Here is a 20,084-nt window from a genome sequence, read left to right on the forward strand (position 1 = left end):
CATTAGATACGTCATACTATGTAGGTGCAGTAGGCGCATGCACACTAAAGAATTTCAGTTAGAGGCCATCTTAGTATCACTCTCGAGTTACTGGTTAGTAAAACACACGCTTCATTCTAATACTCAAGTGTTGTGTGAATGCGTGTTATTTCCACAAACGAGTTTTAATACGAGGTTAGTAGTTACATGAGAAGATTTAATTCAAGCAAGTCTCCTTTTTTCGAGACCATGCTCCATCAGTACCAAGGCCACTTTGGAACCCCTGAGATGATAACACTCAACATGCCTCTCCTGGGATTTCATCATGTCAATCTGAGAACTGTGGCAGATGTATCATTCTTTCAACACAGCACCTGGAACCATATACATCAGCTGTAACTCCTGCGACTCCTACAAGCAGGCCTCTCCCTTTTCCGTGATGGATATACACATTAAATCAGTAATACCCCCTCCATTAGGGCGGAGGAGCGTCACCCCACTTCTGTCAGCGCAGCAAAGGTGAAAAATAAAATGGTAATAAAATTAATTTATGAACATTTTATTTTTTGTTTTCCCCAGCCGGAGCCATCTTTGGGGGCAGGGCGACGGCTTATGGCTGGTATCAGGGGAGTGGTGCTCACTCTAATTTAGAGTGCATTTATCACTTTGGCCGGCTGTCTTGCAACAGCCAGCCTGACATGCACCCTTTAAACCTCTCCACCCAGCTGTCTTAGAGAGCTAGGTGGATTGCAGGCATAGGCCCCCAGTGTCTGAGGGAGCATCGAGGCACCCCGCTTCAACCAATCCTGGCACTGCTCTCATGCTGCTTAACATTATCAGCAGCTTGAGAGCAGCATCTGGATTGGTGTGGAATTTTTCTGCAGGCCAGCACAGTGGACTGGAAGCACACGGCGAGAGGAGGCAAGCCAGTGCATTTCTATTTTTATATTTTTCTTATGACCCACTGACAAGCACTCTAAGAAACTCAACGCCTGAGCTTTCAGGCATGATTCATTATATATTGTTTATAATGAGCCATTACTAGCAACTTTGGCGTTGACCTTAAATGGCATTGCCGGTCAGTGGTTGCCTCACCAATTATTCAGGGTACCAACTGCCACTGCATGAATGGTGGCTGGTACACTCTATGCACTTCTGCTGCTCATCCTGTGGCACTACTTGCCCTGCCTATTTCCTCCTAAAAGAATTTAACAATTGACCTGCAAACACTTTACAAAATGAACAAGAAATACATGAAAATGACTTGCACATGTTGTCCTTTGGCCAGATGGTCCCTATCTTCCCTCCAGACACTGTCATACAATCAGAGAATGCCCATTTTCATAAATGAGTTTTAATTTTTTCAAAGGAAAAATTCAATTCTTTCTGAAAAGTGGTATTTTTCAATTGTAACTCTTTTCAACTGAAACAATGTGACCTTTCTAGTGATGCACATTGTTGCATCAAAATCCATCTCTGATGGCTTAAATTACAGAGACTAAGGGCCAGATGTAGGTAATCTCAATTTACCTATTCTTAAATACCGAATTTTACCGATTCGGTATTTAAGAACAGGTAAATGGGATGTAGATAATTTTTTGGTATAAATTACTGAATCGGTAAGATTAGGTAATTAAGAATCAGTATTTACCGATTCGGTATTTACCAAATGGGTAAATACCGATTCAGTAATTCCCATTCATTCCTATGGGCCTGGAGGCCCATAGGAATGAATGGGAATTACTGATTCGTAAATACCGATTCGGTAAATACTGAATCGGTAATAGGGGGAACCCTTTCAAGGGTGGCAGGGTGTGACATTGACACCCTGTTGCACCGCTGAATAGTGCATGGGTGCACATGTGGCCCACATACATGCCCTAAGGGTATGTATGTCTGCCACATGGCACTGAATAAAAAGCAAAAAATTGCTTTTTAAAAGGAATTTGTTATTTACCACTAACTAATAGTTGGTGGTAAATAACGAATCCTTAAATGTATGAGGCACTCACTTGATCACCTTTAACAACCATGAACAGACTACAACAGAATCAGAAATCAGCTGCCAGACTACTTTTACATGTAAAACTGCAAGACCACATATCCCCTGCTTTGAAAGCCCTGCATTGGTTACCGGTCACCAGAAGATCCACGTTCAAGATGCTTTGTATCAACCACAAAGCAATACATGTAACAGGACCACTCTTCATCAGGAATAAAATCACCAAACACTTTCAACAATGGAACCTCTGCTCTAGAGTGGCACCTTGCCTCAAAATCTCAACGTACAAGAAAAAACTGTGGGTGGAAGCAGCCAAACTATGGAACTCTTTATCCCCAAACACAAGATCCATGGATAACCACCTTATCTTTAGAAACTCATCAGGATTTGGCTCTTCCCCACATAACTACCATAGGCAAACAGAAATATACAGGATATCCCTCTGTATATAAGCATTTATTTGTACTATAAATATATACCTATGTGTGTGTATCGCTTTGTTTTAATGTGTAGAATAATTATGTTAAAAAATATAGATATTCACTAGTTCTGTTTAACAAATGTACATATTTCTGATAGTCACATTATTCTTTTTTTAACATATATAAGTGACTGCATACATAAGTAAATATGTTATAACTATTTATCTACAATTGCTTCACTATTGAATTTCAAAATAAATAAATAACTAAATAAAATTAATTTAAAGTATAACAACACTTGAAAGATGGAGTTTATTTAATGCATTTTTAATCTACATATTCTACCTTCCTTTATGCATCTATATGCTTTCCATGCATGTCTGGATGTATATATTTATTACTTTTCTTCTAATTCAGCATATCCAATGCACAACCCTATTTCTCACCCTTTACCGCTCTCAATATATCCTCTATTTCAACTATCAGACTCATCTCAAACCTCTTTCTACTATTCTTTCCAATGCACTATCCTGTGTCTCAACCTATACCTCTAGCAATATATCCTTTACCTTCACTATCTCATTCATCCTATTCCCCATACCACTCCTACTCACACACACTACTGATTCCCAAAATAACCCTTTCTAGACTTTTCCCTACTCTACCCCTCCTTGCATCATCTCATACCTCTTTTACTATTCTGATCACCCAAAACAAGGCTTTCTAAACCCCTCACTCTGACTCTTCCCCCTCCACCTCCCTCTTACTCATCCCAAGCCTCCCCCTACTGCTATGAGCTCCAAAACAACAACAAAACAAAGTTCTAAATCCTTCGCTCTACTATCCCTCCACTATCCTTTTCTATCCAAATGACTGACTTACATATCCACCACTCAAATTAATTTCATATGTCACTATACTAATTCACCACTAGCCTATTAAGGGTTCCAGAGTAGCGTGCTACTCATTGATAAAGCACTTCATCACCTCATTAGGGGTAGCAAGCGCTATATAAATGCAGACCTTTTCCCTCTTCTATCCCTACACTATCCTTCTCAATCCAAATAGCTGAATAACATATCCACCACAAAAATAATTACTTTCATATTTCACTATACTAATTCCCCAGTAGTGCTTTCTGTGTTCAGGAGTAGTGTGCTACTTGCTGAAAAAATGCTTTAACACCCCATCAGGGGTAGCAAGTACTATATAAATGCAAACCTTTTCCCCTCTTCTATCCCTACACATTCATTCTCAATTCAAATAACTGACTAACATATCCACCACTCAAATTGCTTTCATATTTCACTATACTAAATCACCACTAATCCTTTATGGGTTCCGGAGTAGCGTCCTACTCGCCGAAAAAATAGCTTGACTCCTCGTCAGAGGTAGTAAGCGCTATATACATGAAATTACAAAAGAACAATACAAAACAATATATATATAAATATATATATATATATATATATATATATGTATATATATATATATATATATATATATATATATATATATATATATATATATATATATATATATATATATATATATATATATATATATATATATATGGTTCAGTTGTCTTCAGTAATGTTATCAATAATGTCACAGAACATGTCATGAGTGGTGTTGTAATATGTGAAGTCATAAGCAGTGCATGGCACAGAAACTTGAAATAACAATAACTGTTGAATTTCAGTGTTTTTGTAGTTTAAAATGTCAAGTTTAAACTGACATTTTCACCTAACTCTAACGTCAGTTTAGCCTTGGTTATTTAGTTAATTTCTGAGATTTTTATTTGTGTAAAGTACAATATTATTGTCATACCTAACTATAATGTTACTTTAACATTTTTTTCAGTGAAATTCTAGTTTTTTTTAACAAAGTAATATGCCATACGTAAGGCCAATCCCCTGCCATGCACGGCCTTCGGCAGCAGGGCCAACTGCCTATATGTGACAAGGCCACCACCGACACACATGCCCCCTCTCTTTTTGAATGATTTTCTGATCTTGCGATCAGTCGCTGCCAGCATGACTCGTGGGTGGGGGGAGGGTGGGGGGGGGGGTTGTGCGGGGAGTGGGGTCATGCGGGGGGGGGTTTAAGTTAACAATAACAAAAAAGTAAACTTACCTTCCCGCCGGCCGGGTCTCGCGCCATCTCTGCTTCTCTTCTGGAACAGGCAGCCAGGCTCCCACCCCTAAGCCAATCACAATGCTGCAAGCAGCGTTGTGATTGGTCAGGACGCTGCCCTGCCAGGGGCTAATGGCTCGGCCATGTTCACCTTGTAGGTTGCAATGGGGAAGGGCAGAGTAGGCATGACTGGTTTGGTCGGCCCCAGAGGGCTGACCTGACCAGTCATGCGCACTCAGGAGTGGGCACACCACTCCTCCCCTGCCTAGCCCTGCTTGCAGAGCAGACCCGCCTGCCCGCAACCAAACCCAAGCAGAAACATAAAATGGTAGTTATTACCATTTTATGTTTCTGCTTCTCGCACTGCGAGAAAGCAGTTGGGCGATGCTCCTCCGCCCTAGTGGAGGAGCTGCCCCTGCTTGCAAGACTTTTGTGGAAGTTAGTGCAGTCCCTTATGCTCCCAGGGGACTCTTGCTGGAACTGGAGAGCCTTGCTGACTTCTGCGAGAGTCCAACAGGATTGCAGAAACCTCCCCAAAATGTGTTTTTATATTTTTGGTCCCAGGGGAAGTTTCTCAGTCCTCGTGTCCTGAAATGGAAGATGCTAGATTTCTCTTCATGTTACAGCCAGCCAATCAGAGTGCAAGCTCCTGCGGGACTCGCAGGAGCTTTTTGCTCAAGGAGGTGCAAGACGGGAATGCTTTATTATGTTTTTATTATTTGACATTACACGATTGTGGTTCTTCCCAACTACCCAGATAAACAAATATTTTTAACCTTATTTTCTTGATAAATTCTGAGCAGATTTACACCAAATCACAAAAAGCACACTTTCTGGATCAAGTTCTAGCTTTCTGCCATATTTAGAGTAATTCCATGCAACCATTTGGGCTATAGTACAGTTCAAAAATCCCTATGGAAAGTGCATGGGAAAATTACATTTTAGTGCCCTTTTTTATCTCGCTCCCCACTTGACAGATCACGCCACAACATTTCTAGAAGGAGCTAACAGGGAAAAAAAATTTTGAGAAAGTTTTGTGGTCAAACAGCACCAAAGCTTTTAGCAAACCAAAAAAACACTCTTCCTACGGTAACTAGGTCCTAACAATAACTACACCATGATGACTGCAGCATTCTAGTTATTGTTTTTTCCCTGAATGCAATGAATCACCAGGTAAACATGGCCACGGAGTCAACCTTTTGCCTGGCAGCTACTTTCACTTATCACAACACTGGATTAGATGGATAGAAGATTTAGGCGGGGAACACAAAGTAATTAAGTTAGGTTCATAAATTGCAGTGCGGGGAAGGGCTTAGTTGTCATGTTTTTAAAAAACAGAGAATGTACACCATTGAATAGATCAGTTGGAGTGACCGACGGTGGTGGAAAGTTGGGCAGACTATCGTCCAGATTCATGAAGCTTAATTGCACTCGCAAAGGGCCAGATTCTGAGAATCTGGCCCTTTGCGAGCGCAATTTTTGCATTTGGGATTCATCATCTCAAATGCAAAAATCGGAAATAGCGAATTCGCTAAATTGCGAGGAATTACATTTAAGGAATCTCTATTTGAGATTCGTTAAATGCAATTCATTAACCATTTTTAAATTGCGAAATCGCAATTTCGGGCTGCTAGTTACCGCGAGGTCAAACTTCGTGGTAAATAGCGAAAACTTAGAAAAATGCTTTTAAATGCATTTTTCTAAGTTGAGTGTTGCACACACACATGTCCTTTAGACATGTGTGTGCGCAACACCAATGTAGATTACCTTTCAGGGGTGCTACAGGGTGTCCTTTGGACACCCCTAGCACCCTTGAAATCGCATCCTTATTTGCGATAAATTGCGATTCCTACACATTCCTTATTTGCGATTAGCAAATTGCTAATCGCAAATAAGCAATAACTCCCCATTCATTCCTATGGGCCTTTAGGCCCATAGAAATGAATGGGGAGTTATATCTTATTTGCGATTAGCAATTTGCTAATCGCAAATAAGGAATGTGTAGGAATCGCAATTTATTTTGCGATTCCTACATGAATCCCGTTTTGCGAGTCTGTAATAGCGATTCCTTATTATTCGCTATTACAGACTCGCAAAACATGCCGATGATGAATCGGGCTGTATCTGTTTAATCTTTAAACCAAAAAAGCTGAAAAAATAAATAGTTGGTTATCGTGACATTTTTACATTGGTACTGAAGTGATTATTGCTCCTTGAAGTGCTGCATTTCCCCCAAAACGCTTCTAGAACTGAATGTGTTCGTTGTGATATTTTTCTTTCTTTCCCTTTAAGACCTGAGAGCCTTTACCAGTGTTCTTAGCTCTCAGAACCCTGTACATTGATTCCTAATGAGAACTCTTGACTTTGTCAGTTGATCTTGGCTGTTCGTGGATGAGGTTTATTAAACCCACCTTATCTTTCAACCACGTCTTATGTATTCCTTTAATGTGAATCTCACAACGTTTTACTGGCGACGATCGGAAACGACCTCAACACAACATCAACTAAAGAAAAACCGACCTTGTCTCTCCTCCAGCGGCTGTTTCATTGGGAAAGGAAGCAAAGCGTTGACTTCACAGCGGCAGAATTAATCTTCTTGTAACAGTGAGGAGAGCGGGAGGTATACTTAAAAAAAAACGGGACTAAGTAAAATAAATATGAGGGAAGGATTTTAAAGAAGATAGAGCGCGCGAGAGACTGAGCGCGTGAAGAAGCTCTGCTTACGCTGTGTATGCTCGCACTAACGTAACGAGCGCTGCGTTACAGCAAAACTTCTTTCACGCTGCGTTTCATCTGACGTCTTCATTGTGAGCGTCATCTGCTTCTCTTCTGTTTGTCTCTCGAACGTTGCGCTTCAGTTTAAGACGCGCGTCAAAGACAATTGGCAATTATTAAATCATGAGTGTTCTTTTTTTCTATTGAAAGGCACACGCTTAGTGAGAGACTTTCTTTATGACGTTTTCCTCACTTCAAATAAATAAGAATATAATAATTAAAGCAAGTTTAAAGTGGATTAAATTCTTTTCAATCTTAAACACTAAAAAATGTATCTTCACAATTTAAAAAAAAAGAAAAAGAAAAATACAAGTTTAATGAACAATTAAATATTCTTTTCTTTAATAAGAAAGACAAAGGATTAACCCTGAGAAATATATTACTACATATTTATTTTTTCTTAATATAAAATGCAAAATGTTACTCAACCTGCATTTTTTCTTACAAGTCCTGGTGAACCCAATGTAAAATGGAAAAAATGGAAAAAAAATTTTGCAAATTATGCAAGGGTTTGTTGAACAAATCTAAGTGCAGAAAGAAAACATTCTCTTCTTCTACATTGTCTTGGAGGAGAGGGTCAAGATGTTCTTGAACATTTACCTGATTTATCGGCTGCCGAACAAAGAAACTTGAATGAGTATGAGATTGCCATTCTACAACTTGATAGACACTACTTACCGAGACTCAGTACTATAATGGAGAGATACCACTTTGGCTTAAGAGAACAAAAAAAAGAAGAAACGGTAGAAGAATATGTATCCTCTCTAAGGATGTTGGCATCTTCTTGTAACTTTGGTCAAACTCTAGACGAAAGAATTTGTGATCAAATTGTTTTGAGATGCGCACATGATGACATTAGGAAGGAACTCTGGTTGAAGGATGAACCTCCTCTCGAAGAAGTTCTCGTTATTGCAAAGCAAGTTGAACATATGACTAAATGTGTTGGTGAATTAAAGAAAGAGAAAGAGAAACCATCTACTTCTGAGTCAAAAGATGAACTAAAAGTTGATGAGACTATATGTCAAATAAAGAAACAAGAAGGCACAACTTTACAAGAAAAGCAGAGCATGTTATCTAACTCTTCTAATTCTGCTTTGAATAACAAGTTGTCTTGTTTTAGATGTGGTCAAGTTAGTCATTTAGCAAATTCACCTATTTGTCCCTCTCTGAAAGCAATATGTAATTTATGCAATAAAAGAGGGCATTATGCCATATTTTGCAGAACAAAAAGATACAAAGGTGATGGCTCTAGGAGAAGATGGCCTCAACCTCAAGTAAGATCTATCTGTTTTGAGGTGAATGGTGACAAATCAGATCATCCCTCTTATCTGGTTAGAGTAGAAGATTCCATGATTAATTTTAAATTTGATTCTTGCTCTAAAATAACGTTAATTGATGAGAAACTGTTTAATGATTTTTTTTCCAAAAAAGTAAAATGTGATATCTCCCCTTTAGGATATAGTGAGAAACCAATTAGAATGTTAGGATACTTTATGGCTGAAATAGAATTGGGTTCTCACATCATTGTTGGAAAGGGTTATGTTTCAAAAAAAGGTGATGCGTTATTGGGGTAGTTGCATCAACGTCAACTTGGTGTTAAACTTGATCCTAATGCCTCTCCCCAGGTTCAGATTCAAGAGGTGTCTAATTCTGTACCTAACAAGAGTGATGATAATTTGTCGAATATTTTGGCAAAACAGTTCCCGAATGTTTTTAAAGAAGATTTGGGATGTTTGCGTGGTTACAAACATCATATTAAGTTGACAGATAATGCTCTTCCTGTGGTGGCAAAAGTTAGGAGAATTCCTCTAATGGAGCAAGTTAAGGTTCAAGAAGAATTAGATAAACTTGTAAAAGATGGCATTATCGAACCGGTTGAAGCAACTGAATGGCTTGCCCCCGTTGTTATTGCTAAAAAGCCAACAGGGGAAATTCGTCTATGCATAGATTTAAGATCATTAAATAAAGAAGTTGTGGTGGATAGGTTTCCCCTTCCTAACATAGATGAGATGGTTGGCACTTTAGAAGGTGCAAAATACTTCACTACTCTTGACTTAGCTTCCGCTTACCATCAGGTGGAGCAGGACAATTCCTCTCAGGATCTGACTGCATTCATTACACCCATGGGCACTTTTAAATTTAAGAGAATGCCTTTTGGTCTTGTTTCTGCCGCCTCAGTTTTTCAACGCATTATGTCCAAAATTTTAAGAGGGTTGATTGGCGTTAAGTGTTATCAAGATGATCTTTTGATTTATGGTAATGACATTCTCCAACATGATAGTCGTGTGTGTGCTGTTTTGAAACGTTTAGATGGGGCGGGAATGTCTCTAAAAAGGGCTAAATGCAAGTTCAGGGTACAGGAAGTTAACTATTTGGGGCACCGTATCACTAGAAATGGTGTTTTTCCAAAGAAAGACTTGGTAGAGTCTATTGACAAAGTGAAAGAACCCACTAGTAAAGAGGAATTACTCTCGTGTCTGGGGATGGTTGAGTTTTATGGAATATTTATTGCAAACTTTGCAGAAAAGACTCATAATCTAAGGAGGTTGACGGCAAAGAATGTTGTTTTTGAGTGGTCAACAGAGTGCATGAGTGAATTTGTATGTATTAAGAAAGAATTAAACGAAGCTCCTTCTCTTCATGCATTTGTACCAGGCCTTCCCACTGTTTTATTTACGGATGCGAGTGACAAAGGTCTAGGAGCGGTGCTTGTTCAGAAGAAAGATGGGAAAGATTCTCTTATTTGCTGTTCTTCTCGTTGTCTTAAAGGGTCGGAGCGTAATTACTCTGTGATAGAGAAGGAGTCTCTTGCAATTTTTTGGGCTTTGAAGAAGTTTAAAAATTTGATTTGGGGGACCAAGGTTTGTATTCTGTCTGATTACAAGCCTTTAAGAGAAGTTTTTTCTAAAAAAGGTCTAGACGCTATATCATCGAGGATCAGAAAATGGATTGTTTCCTTACAGGAATATGAGTTTGAAGTTCAATATATTCCGGGGGTAGCTAATAAGTCAGCTGATTGTTTATCTAGGTTGGTTGATACTGAAAATTCTGAAACGGATGATATCTGTGAGTCGGATGAATACACAAATGTGTGTGAGGTGACTGATGGTGCAATAGATGAATCTGAATGGAGAATGGAGTTAGAGAAAGATGAGGAGATTTGTAAAGTTATTCTTTCTTTAAAGAACAATACTCGCTTGGGAAAGCTGTGGTTGTTAGTCTCGGGTGAACTTTCTGTGAGTGAAGGTTTATTAACTCGTGGTACTAAACTTGTTCCTCCTGGTAGTCTAAGAAAAAAATTGTTGTCTCATGCCCATTGCGGTCATTTAGGCATTGTGAAAACAAAAAAGATCCTACGTATGCAATTCTGGTGGCCTGGCATGGACTTAGAAATAGAGAGGATGGTCAGGGATTGTGTTGAATGCTGTGCTAGTGACAAGATTTTAAAGACAAAACAAATGCCTATGGTTAAAAGGGTTTTACCAAGTCATCCCTGGGATGAAGTTGCAATTGTCATTTTGGGTCCTTTGACTGGAGTTTCTGATACTCCTTACCTTATTGTTCTAATTGATCTTTACTCTAGATGGATTGAAGTTTGTGCGGTCAGGGAAATTACCTCTGATTCTATCATTAAGTTCTTAGAAGGTGTGTTTAATAAAGAAAGCTTTCCTAATAGCTTGTAATCTGACAATGGACCACAATTCTGTTCATCTATGTTTCCTGACTTTAAAAAAAAATGTGGTGTGGTTCATAAAAGGTGTTCCCTATACCATCCGGAAACTAATGGCGCTGTTGAAAGAGTCAACAAGACTGTTAGAGAGTCAATACAGCTAGCTCGGTCTTCTGGTTTGAATTGGAAGTCAACTCTTCAGGACAGGGTTAATACTTATCGTTATGCCCCTCATTCTGTCACTGGGAGGTCTCCATTTGAGTTGTTCAAAGGGAGAGTTCCAAATACTTTGTGGTGTCCTGGGTGGATGTGTTTAAATAAAGGTCTGGTTCACAATGACATTGGAGAATGGAGAACCCGAGAGTTAGTTAAACAAACCGCTCGCAAGGAATATTTTGATAAGAAAAAGTGTGTGGGGTATCAGGAGGTCAAATTGGGTGATTTTGTAAAAATAAAGACTCCGGTAGGTCGTAAACCGTGGTCGAAATACACTGATGTTAGAGCTGTTGTTAAGATTTTTAAGAATGCTATTAAGACGGATGATGGGAGAATCTGGAATAAGAGTAGTGTGGTTGTTGTTTTTTTTTTTATATTTTTGAAAACCTTTATTGTGCATCGTATGAATACAGTTACGGGCCTACAACCATCCTGGCCGGCCTCAAAATCAATTTGTAGCACGTTCGTCAACCAGAGAGCACCTCAGTAGTTCACCATTACAACATACTGCATATATTACAAAAAGCACTTCGAATAGACGTGACCACTGAGTTAAAGGATCAGATAAGGTTCATTTTAAAATATATAATAAAGAGGATCAGATGTCATACAATCAACCTAAAGGCACAGAGTGGGCAATGCACGCGTCAGGATGTCCACAGAGCTACTAATCATTATCGGAGTGCCGGTGCTACAGTACACATATCAGGATAAAGGAAGATCTAATCACATTTCGCACCAGTCATCGCCCACCCCATGAACGCAAGACCACCTTAATAAAGTTAGCAATATCCCAGAGTACAGATACGACAAGAGGCGCAATACTTGACCTCCATACTGACCCAAGAGAAGGAAGAAAAGATAAAGGAAACAAAGAAATAGATAAGTGAGGGAAAAAAGGACCCATAGAAACTAAGAAAGGACAATAGAACAAAAAAGAGGACCCTCCCCCTACCCCCCACCCTGCACCCCTGCAGAGGCTATGGCTTACCCCCCCTAGCAGCGTGCCTGTCGCCCGTAAAAAGAGTACCCGAAATATAGTTACAGAAAGGAGAAAGAAAGAACCATTTAGACAGAAAAGTAACCCAGTGTACTACTCAAAGGAAAGAAAAGAGAAAAGAAGGAACAAAAAGGCCATAGAAATGAAAAACCGGACAAGACCCCCCCCAACCCCCTACCCTGCACCCCTGCAGATGGCTACAGCCTAACCCCTAGCAGCGCGCCTGTCGCCCCAAAAATAAAAAGAAACCCCTCCCAAAGATAGGAAAATCCCCCCCGCCCAGCCCGGAGGCCAGTAAGGAAAGAAAACGGAGAGAGGGCCATTCTAATTGGCCCCCGCCCCCCCCCCTGCGCACTATGAACGTCCTAAAAGCAGAGCCAAATCATGGAAGATAAACTCAAAACAGTATACAGACAGGTTATGCGAGTCCTGGGCACTAGCATGAGCTCCGTAAAAAACACGTTTCTACCAGCCAATTATCAGTCCCGGTGCAGCACACAGTTTTCAACCCTGTCCCCTTCTATTCGGCCCTTCCTTATGCGTCAGCTGAGCGAGCAATATTCGATAACATACATTTAAGCCCAACCGCCCGGGCAAACAAAGCCGCTCCATCCCCCCCTCATTTGCAAACAATCGAGAACCAACCGTCCATGTCCTGCAAAGATCGAGCCATGCCATTGTTGTCCCTTCATAACTCTTGCGGTCCAAGTGTAGACTACAAAGTATCGAAGAAAGAAACACTGTAACGGGCCGTATCAGTTGCGATGTCCGGGGAATATTAGGAGCTGTCTGGTGATAGTCGAACATCTAGAAAGTAGATCTAGGCTCTGTAGAGTCGTCCGCACAGCACCTCGGGTCAGTCAGTACCACTGGGAAAGATGAAACACTCCGCGCGGAGAATGGTGCAATGCCAGCATTATGCCATCGCGGGCAGCGCAAGTCTTCCTGTCCCAAGGAAGAAGCAATGGCGTACAGCCTCATTTCCAAAGCACAGGCGCCACCGATTAGAGCCACGCAAAGGGAGTCCAATGCAGCCATGAGATCGTTCAAATCGGGCCCCTTCCCATGTGTGTGTGGGACAACACCATGAACCACAGCACTCTCCCTCCCGGACGGAGGTCCTTGACTTAGGGCGCAGCCTCCCGGCATAGCTACCCTGATGTAATTTAGCCCCGTAGTGCCCCGGGCTGGGTCCAGAACAAAGGAGCGTAGAACGGCCTGATGTCTCCCGGAACAACCAATGCCAGGGATAGTGGACTGCAGGACAAACGACTCCGGCCGGAGCCCTTGATGTGGAAGGCAGGATCTCGTCTCGCACACTGGGCCGCCCACAAGTCTCGGTGGGGGACCAACACAATGGCCGCGCTCGGCGACAAAGAAGGACAGGATGATCTCAGCTGTCCCCCAACACGCAGCGCTGTGTGTCTCGCGATGTCGTCCCACGAAGTGGGCTGGACAATTGCCCCAGGAGACGGTCAAGCGGACTTCCAATGCAGGCCGGCTGCTTCTGCCACCCGCTCATGGCCGAGATAATCACGTTGGTGGCCGGCCTCATGCGCACTCGAGGCCCCGGTCTCAGCACCGTAACGGCTGGAAAGGCTGAGGGGAAATTTCTGCGTTTCTACCGCCGGCCGGGACCTCCGGAGCATATTGCCGGTGACCACAGCACATCGCCTCCACGAATCTGCGGCATCCGCTCAGGATAGGAATCAGGATGTTTGCGCACGGAGAGAAGGAACCCGGAGCCGGGAGCCTAAGCGGCCATCACGGTCGCCAGCTTGGCTCCTCCCCCCGTGTGCTTGTTGTTAATCCCAAGTTGTCCCTTTCAGATGACTCTATCTACAATGATGGCTCATGTGGCAAATTTCACCATGTTGCTAACAGTTCTCTTGACAGGTCCTTGCCTTCATACAAAAGGAGTCAAAGAACTCGCAGAGCTCCTTGCTATTTGAAAGACTATGTTTAAGTATTTTCCTGTTGTTATTTCACATGGAGTTTATAGTGCTTCTAACCATTTAAATGTTTTTTGAATGTCTTTATTTTTTGCTATTCTGATGTTGCTTCATATGAAGTTTTCTGCTCATTCTCATGTCTTTGTTTATTTGTTTTACTGAAGTTTCATTTTATGAAAATTGCCCTTTTCTTTCTTTTATTTTTTATAATGTAAGGAAGGGAGATGTGTGATATTATCCTTTCTTTCCCTTTAAGACCTGAGAACCTTTACCAGTGTTCTTAGCTCTCAGAACCCTGTACATTGATTCCTAATGAGAACTCTTGACTTTGTCAGTTGATCTTGGCTGTTCGTGGATGAGGTTTATTAAACCCACCGTATCTTTCAACCACGTCTTATGTATTCCTTTAATGTGAATCTCACAACGTTTTATTCGTCTCCTAAAAAAGACACCTCAGCATCATGGAGATACACTCAGGTAGCCACTTGATAATTATATGCTGTCTTGCAGTTACAATTGCACAAGAGTTGAATTAATGAGATAGCAAGAGTTTTGTAAATCACAAAAAAGGTGTAATGAGGCTGATTCACAAACGCATGAATGAGAACAGGAAGTAGCCTTTTAGGTCTTTTTTTCTTGCCTTTGTGAATTGACCCGAAACATCCAACCCTTAATTAGTAAATGTACAAAGAGGGCACAGTCTTTACTATTTGTACTAATGGTATATGAACAATGACTCGATTATTTCTATTTTATTTCCATTTTAGATATTTTAAGGCTGGTTCACAGAGGCATGTATATAGTAGTACTCTTTTATGTGCTCATTTATGCCTTTGTGGATGGGATCTAACGTGTTCACCAGGCTTGACACAAGTTACAAGTCTTCGAGTCTGGGTCGCTAACAAAATGGACCCATCATAAGTATCCGCTCAGGGTGCCTTTGGGCTTAATGCCCAATTGCCTCTTACACAGACATGCGTTCAATGTAACCTCAAGTTTACAATGTGTGAAGTCAACCCGTTTCCTTGTGCTTGCCTTTTCAGCGAAACCGTACCAGAAACTGAACCCATTGGGACACTCATTTTTGATGCTATGGTGAGTGGTCAATGCAAAGATATTGATGTGGAGGCACCCTATAATATCTTCAACTTCACAGGAGTGGCTGGACTTGGCAGTGGCGCAAGATTTAAAATGGATCCACCTGGTTCTGGAAAAATACTGGTAAATCGCTTTTTATCGCTAACTTTGTGGTATATATTTGCAGGGCAGTAAAAGGTAGAGCCATTACACCAAAAAGCCATACCTCCTTGTGTCCCAGCCTGGAATCTCTTATGCTATGTTTATGCTATCCTATCCCAGTCAAACCAGAGGGTCATGGGGATATCTCTTTCTAAAACCACCTCACTGTGTTCTCTGTCATCTAGAAGGCAGCCTCGAATCGCTAGTCCTTGTGCACAGTTTAAGTAAATTCAGCGGGAAATAGGCAAAGGAGAACTTTTGGGATGATGCAGAATTTGAAGGAGCATGAAATACACTAAAATGTGTGTTATGCGCTGGCCGCCCTATTTGGAATGTATAACCATGCAATTGCGATTAGTGTGTTAACAGTCTGTGCCATCCATCTATGGTGACAATAGAGAAGGAAAAGGGAAAAATTCTCAAATCCCCCACCACCGCCCTCATCCTACTCTAAATGCACAGCAGTATCTGCATCCATCAAACAGGGAAATATCATCAACAACATAGATGAATGCCGAGCAAAAACACTTTCAATTCCTAGTGGACTGCCTCTTCTTCTGAATCACGTTGTTCAGAACTGGAGGGCGCTTGGCATTCCAGGTCCAAGTGGACTCGGGACGCTGGCTCTGAAGACTGTTCCATACTCGAGAAGTAGATTAGCGGGTTCCATATTTTCCCAAATTTAGGTGATGTATCATTTGCCATAATATGTGGAACCACTGTGCTATCTCCGAAGCTGTTTCAGCTTCCAGTTGATTGCCATTAGCATTTTTGCAGCAAGTAAAATTTGCCTCACCCATACCTCTGGGCCCTTGAGCTGTCATTGCCCCACTTTAATAGTAGGCATGTGTTATCAAATATACAGCCAGATTCATCATTGTCCCGTTTTGCAAGTCCTTAATAGCAATTATTAAGGAATCGCTATTAAGGACTTGCAAAACGGGATTCATGTAGGAATCGCAAAATAAATTGCGATTCCTACAGCTTCCTTATTTGCGATTAGCAATTTGCTAATCGTAAATAAGGATGCGATTTCAAGGGTGCAGGGGTGTCCAAAGGAAACCCTGTAGCACCCCTGAAATGTGAATTTACACTGATGTTGGGCACACACATGTCCAAAGGACATGTGTGTGTGTAACATGCAACTTAGAAAAATGCATTTAAATGCATTTTTCTAAGTTTTCGCTATTTACCACGAGGTTTGACTTCGTGGTAAATAGCGGTCCTAAATTGCGAATTCGCAATTTTTAAATGTTTCATGAAAAGCATTTAAGGAATCTCTAATAGAGATTCCTTTAATGCTAATCCTCGCAAATTTGCAAATTCTTTATTGGCGATTTTTGCATTTGGGATGATGAATCCCAAATGCAAAAATTGCACTCGCAAAGGGCCAGATTCTCAGAATCTGGCCCTTTTGCGAGCGCATTTCGCTTGATGAATCTGGCTGATAGAGTTTCCCAGGTTCCCTCTGCGGCCTAAAAACTCCTTGCAGAACGTTAGGATGTGTGCACATTCCCATCAGATATGCAATAAGGATGCCTTCTCTGCATGATATATCCAACACCTGTCTGAGACCAAGGGAAAGTCCACATAAGCATTTTGGGGTCAGGTACCATTGATGTATGGTTTTATAAGTCAGTTCTCTTGAAGGTGAGCTTTTAAATGTGAATTGATAAAAGTCCCACAGTTCCGATTGGTCTGTTTTTGAGGGTGGGAAGCAGTGTTTAATTTGTAAAAAAAAATATAAGCACAGGCACCAAAAAGGTGACCACTTCCCCACTGGCACCACCCTCTTCCCCACTGACACAGCCCACTTCCCCCACTGGTGCTGATTACTGCCTGCATGGAAAATGCCAAAACTGAGAGTGACGTGAGCAAAACCATCTTCCTAAAAAGGGACACAATGGGGAGAGCCTTACCACACCCCACACTCAAGGAAATTATGAAATATTTGGGATACCTAGTGCATATTATAGTCCAATTGTTTGTTTACATTTATTAAAAACGCATTGACACTGAAAAGGTACCCTGACTAGGTACTTACAATACTCCAGTACTTTTCTAGTCTGATTTGGGAGGAGAGCAAGAGCTGGGTTCTGTAAAAAGCTTACTTTGTCCTTTTGTGCACTGGTTTAAAAAAAGATAATACTTATCTGACAATAAAAAAATAAAAAACAAAAATTAACCTGATTGAACCGAAGTAAACCTTTGCCAGAGTCCGTAGGTGGGTGGCTTTAAATGACAACAGGTTAAATACTGCTTAAAAGAAAAGAAATTTAGAACAGCAATTATAAAGCACTAAGGTTATTACAAATTTGAAAGCAGATGATGGTTTTCATTGTGAGTAACCATGTAGTGTCCCCGAAGGGTGCTCCCTTTTCCGCCTCTTGTTCAGCATCTACCTTAAACCCCTAGGAGAAATCCTGAATTAATATCAAGTTTTCAAATGTGCTGAAATATCTGAATTAATTCCTGGTAACACAGCAGCCAAATCAAAATAGCTAATATCACTCTTTGTATTTACCTGGAAGGAGAGCTTCGGCTGCATTAATGCTCCCAAGACCAAGATCATCGTAAAGGGAGAAAGTGAATATGTTGCACCACCCTTCAACTGGTCACCAGTACTCCATTTTGAGTCACTCCCTTACTTGTAAGGAGCACAATACAAATCAGGCACACTACTGGCCTGCCACATGTCTCATTAAACAGCCTCCATTAGGCCAAATCCACCTCTCAAGGATGAGCCAACTACAAGAAAGGATTTAGTTTACATTTTTTGTCTCCTCTTCTTCACCTTTGGGATGGGGGATCCAAGGACCAACAGGAAGCTGCAGTGTATCAAGGGTTCTTTGGCGCAGAGGCATGCAGTCTTGCTCTGCACCAGAGAACCATAGATTCAGCAGGGAGCAGGGGTCTATGGCTCAGCCCCTTTGAGGATGCGTGCAGCACTGCACTCAGGACTACACCCGCTCTCATGAAAGCTATCATGGAGGTCCACCTCAAAGACTTAAAAAATATCAGATGGAACCAATATGCTAGATAGATAGTTCACTGTGCACCATGTGACATGGGGTACACCGTCACGGCCTTTGCACCAAAAATCAGTGCGATTTCAGTAACTTACACTTGCCTCCTGACACTTGTTGAGTTAGAGATAACAGGACTCTTTTGGGTCCTAATGGACTCCAAAGAACAGTGACATAAATGTAGCCAAAAGTTCCACAGGTTATGATGATGTCTTATTCCTAAAACCACCGCCTCCCTTCGACACCTCCAAAATGCAAAAAATCGTTGACAGATGTACTGCGTGGATCAAAACCTTTGATTATTTCATAAATGCAATGGAAGAAGCAAATGTCAAAATAAATACCTAAAGAATTTAGCTATTGAAGGAATAAAAGAAGTGCTAGAGAAAATATCACAATGTGATAAAGTCTAAAACTTGTGGCACAAAAAGAAGGAGCAATGGCTTTGCTCCTCTGTGGCACTCATTCATGAGCACATGTGGGAGGGCAGGAGCACAGCTAGTGTTACATTTCAGAGGGCGGTTTGAGCACGTCAGTGAAAGAAAGCAGAGGATCGACCTCCTCCACTGTTGCACCCCAGACTATGATTGTTTGTCCCAGGGCTCATGGTGCCACTGCGCCCCTTTATAAGTGGTGCTGCAGAAGTTTTCCCTGATGAAGCGGATCCAAAAGTTGAGCAGGTCATATGTTCCCTTGCAAAGCAGATCCAAACATCCTCACCTTCTTTATCAAACAGAAGGGAGGTATTCATTTTCACAGGTTTGCAAATGCTGCTATCCGGTTGAAACACAATCCCGGAGACAGGGATACTACGAGCGCACATGCTACGGATTTGTCGTCGGCCATTCATGCCGTAATCACTCTATAGAAAGTGCTATACATTGGCTGAGACCTCCAGGAACCTTGACTTCATTTCCGCGTTACTTTGTGTCACTTATACCTTGGACTTAGTTATCCTTTTATTCTACCCTAATAAACTAGTACACATCTTAGGGGCGCAACTAGGTCTTAATTTCGGGGGGGGCTAACATGGCAGATGAAGGGGCGTGGCTAATGTAAATCAATGGGGCGGAGCTAAAATGGCAGATAATCAGGATCGGTTAATGCTCAGGTCAAGCTGAGAAAAAAATGTGGTGAATTCTGCATTTGAAACTGGACAACAATTAAAGCACACATTTTTGTTAGTTTGATGCATTGCCCCCCAAAACCCATACTCACCCTGAATCTTAAAATTACCCCAGGCACACCAAAACACATACCCACGCTGAACCCTAAAATTAACCCCCTCACACCCTAAAACCCATACCCGCCCTGAAATCTATAATTACCCCTGGCACCCCAAAACCCATACCCACCCTATCCCTAAAATTATCCCTCCCCGGCACCCCAAAACCCATACCCACCCCACACCCTAAAATTACCCCCTGGCACCCCAAAACCCAATACCACCCTGAACCCTAAAATCACTCCCCTGGAGCCCCAAAACCCATACCCGCCCTGAACCTTAAATTACCCCTGGCACCCCAGAAACCATACCCATGCTGAACCATAAATTCCCCCTTGCCCCCCAAAATCCAAACCCACCCTGAACCTTAAAATTACCCCAGGCACCCCAAAACCCATACCCATGCTGAACCATAAATTCCCATCTGGCACCCCATAACCCA

General features: G+C 41.6%; 1 protein-coding gene across 1 annotated transcript in view; it reads left to right on the forward strand.

Moving 5' to 3' along the window:
* The window catches only part of CDHR3 (cadherin related family member 3), a 225,264-nt gene that overhangs the window by 134,312 nt on the left and 70,868 nt on the right, over positions 1 to 20,084 (forward strand). Inside the window, exon 9 of the mRNA XM_086929671.1 lies at positions 15,196 to 15,373. Within this exon, the coding sequence (XP_086785797.1) occupies positions 15,196 to 15,373 (178 nt within the window). The remainder of the gene's footprint in view (positions 1 to 15,195; positions 15,374 to 20,084) is intronic.

This window comes from Lissotriton vulgaris, chromosome 1_1 (genome assembly GCF_964263255.1).
Source record: "Lissotriton vulgaris chromosome 1_1, aLisVul1.2, whole genome shotgun sequence".
Lineage (NCBI taxonomy): Eukaryota > Metazoa > Chordata > Amphibia > Caudata > Salamandridae > Lissotriton > Lissotriton vulgaris.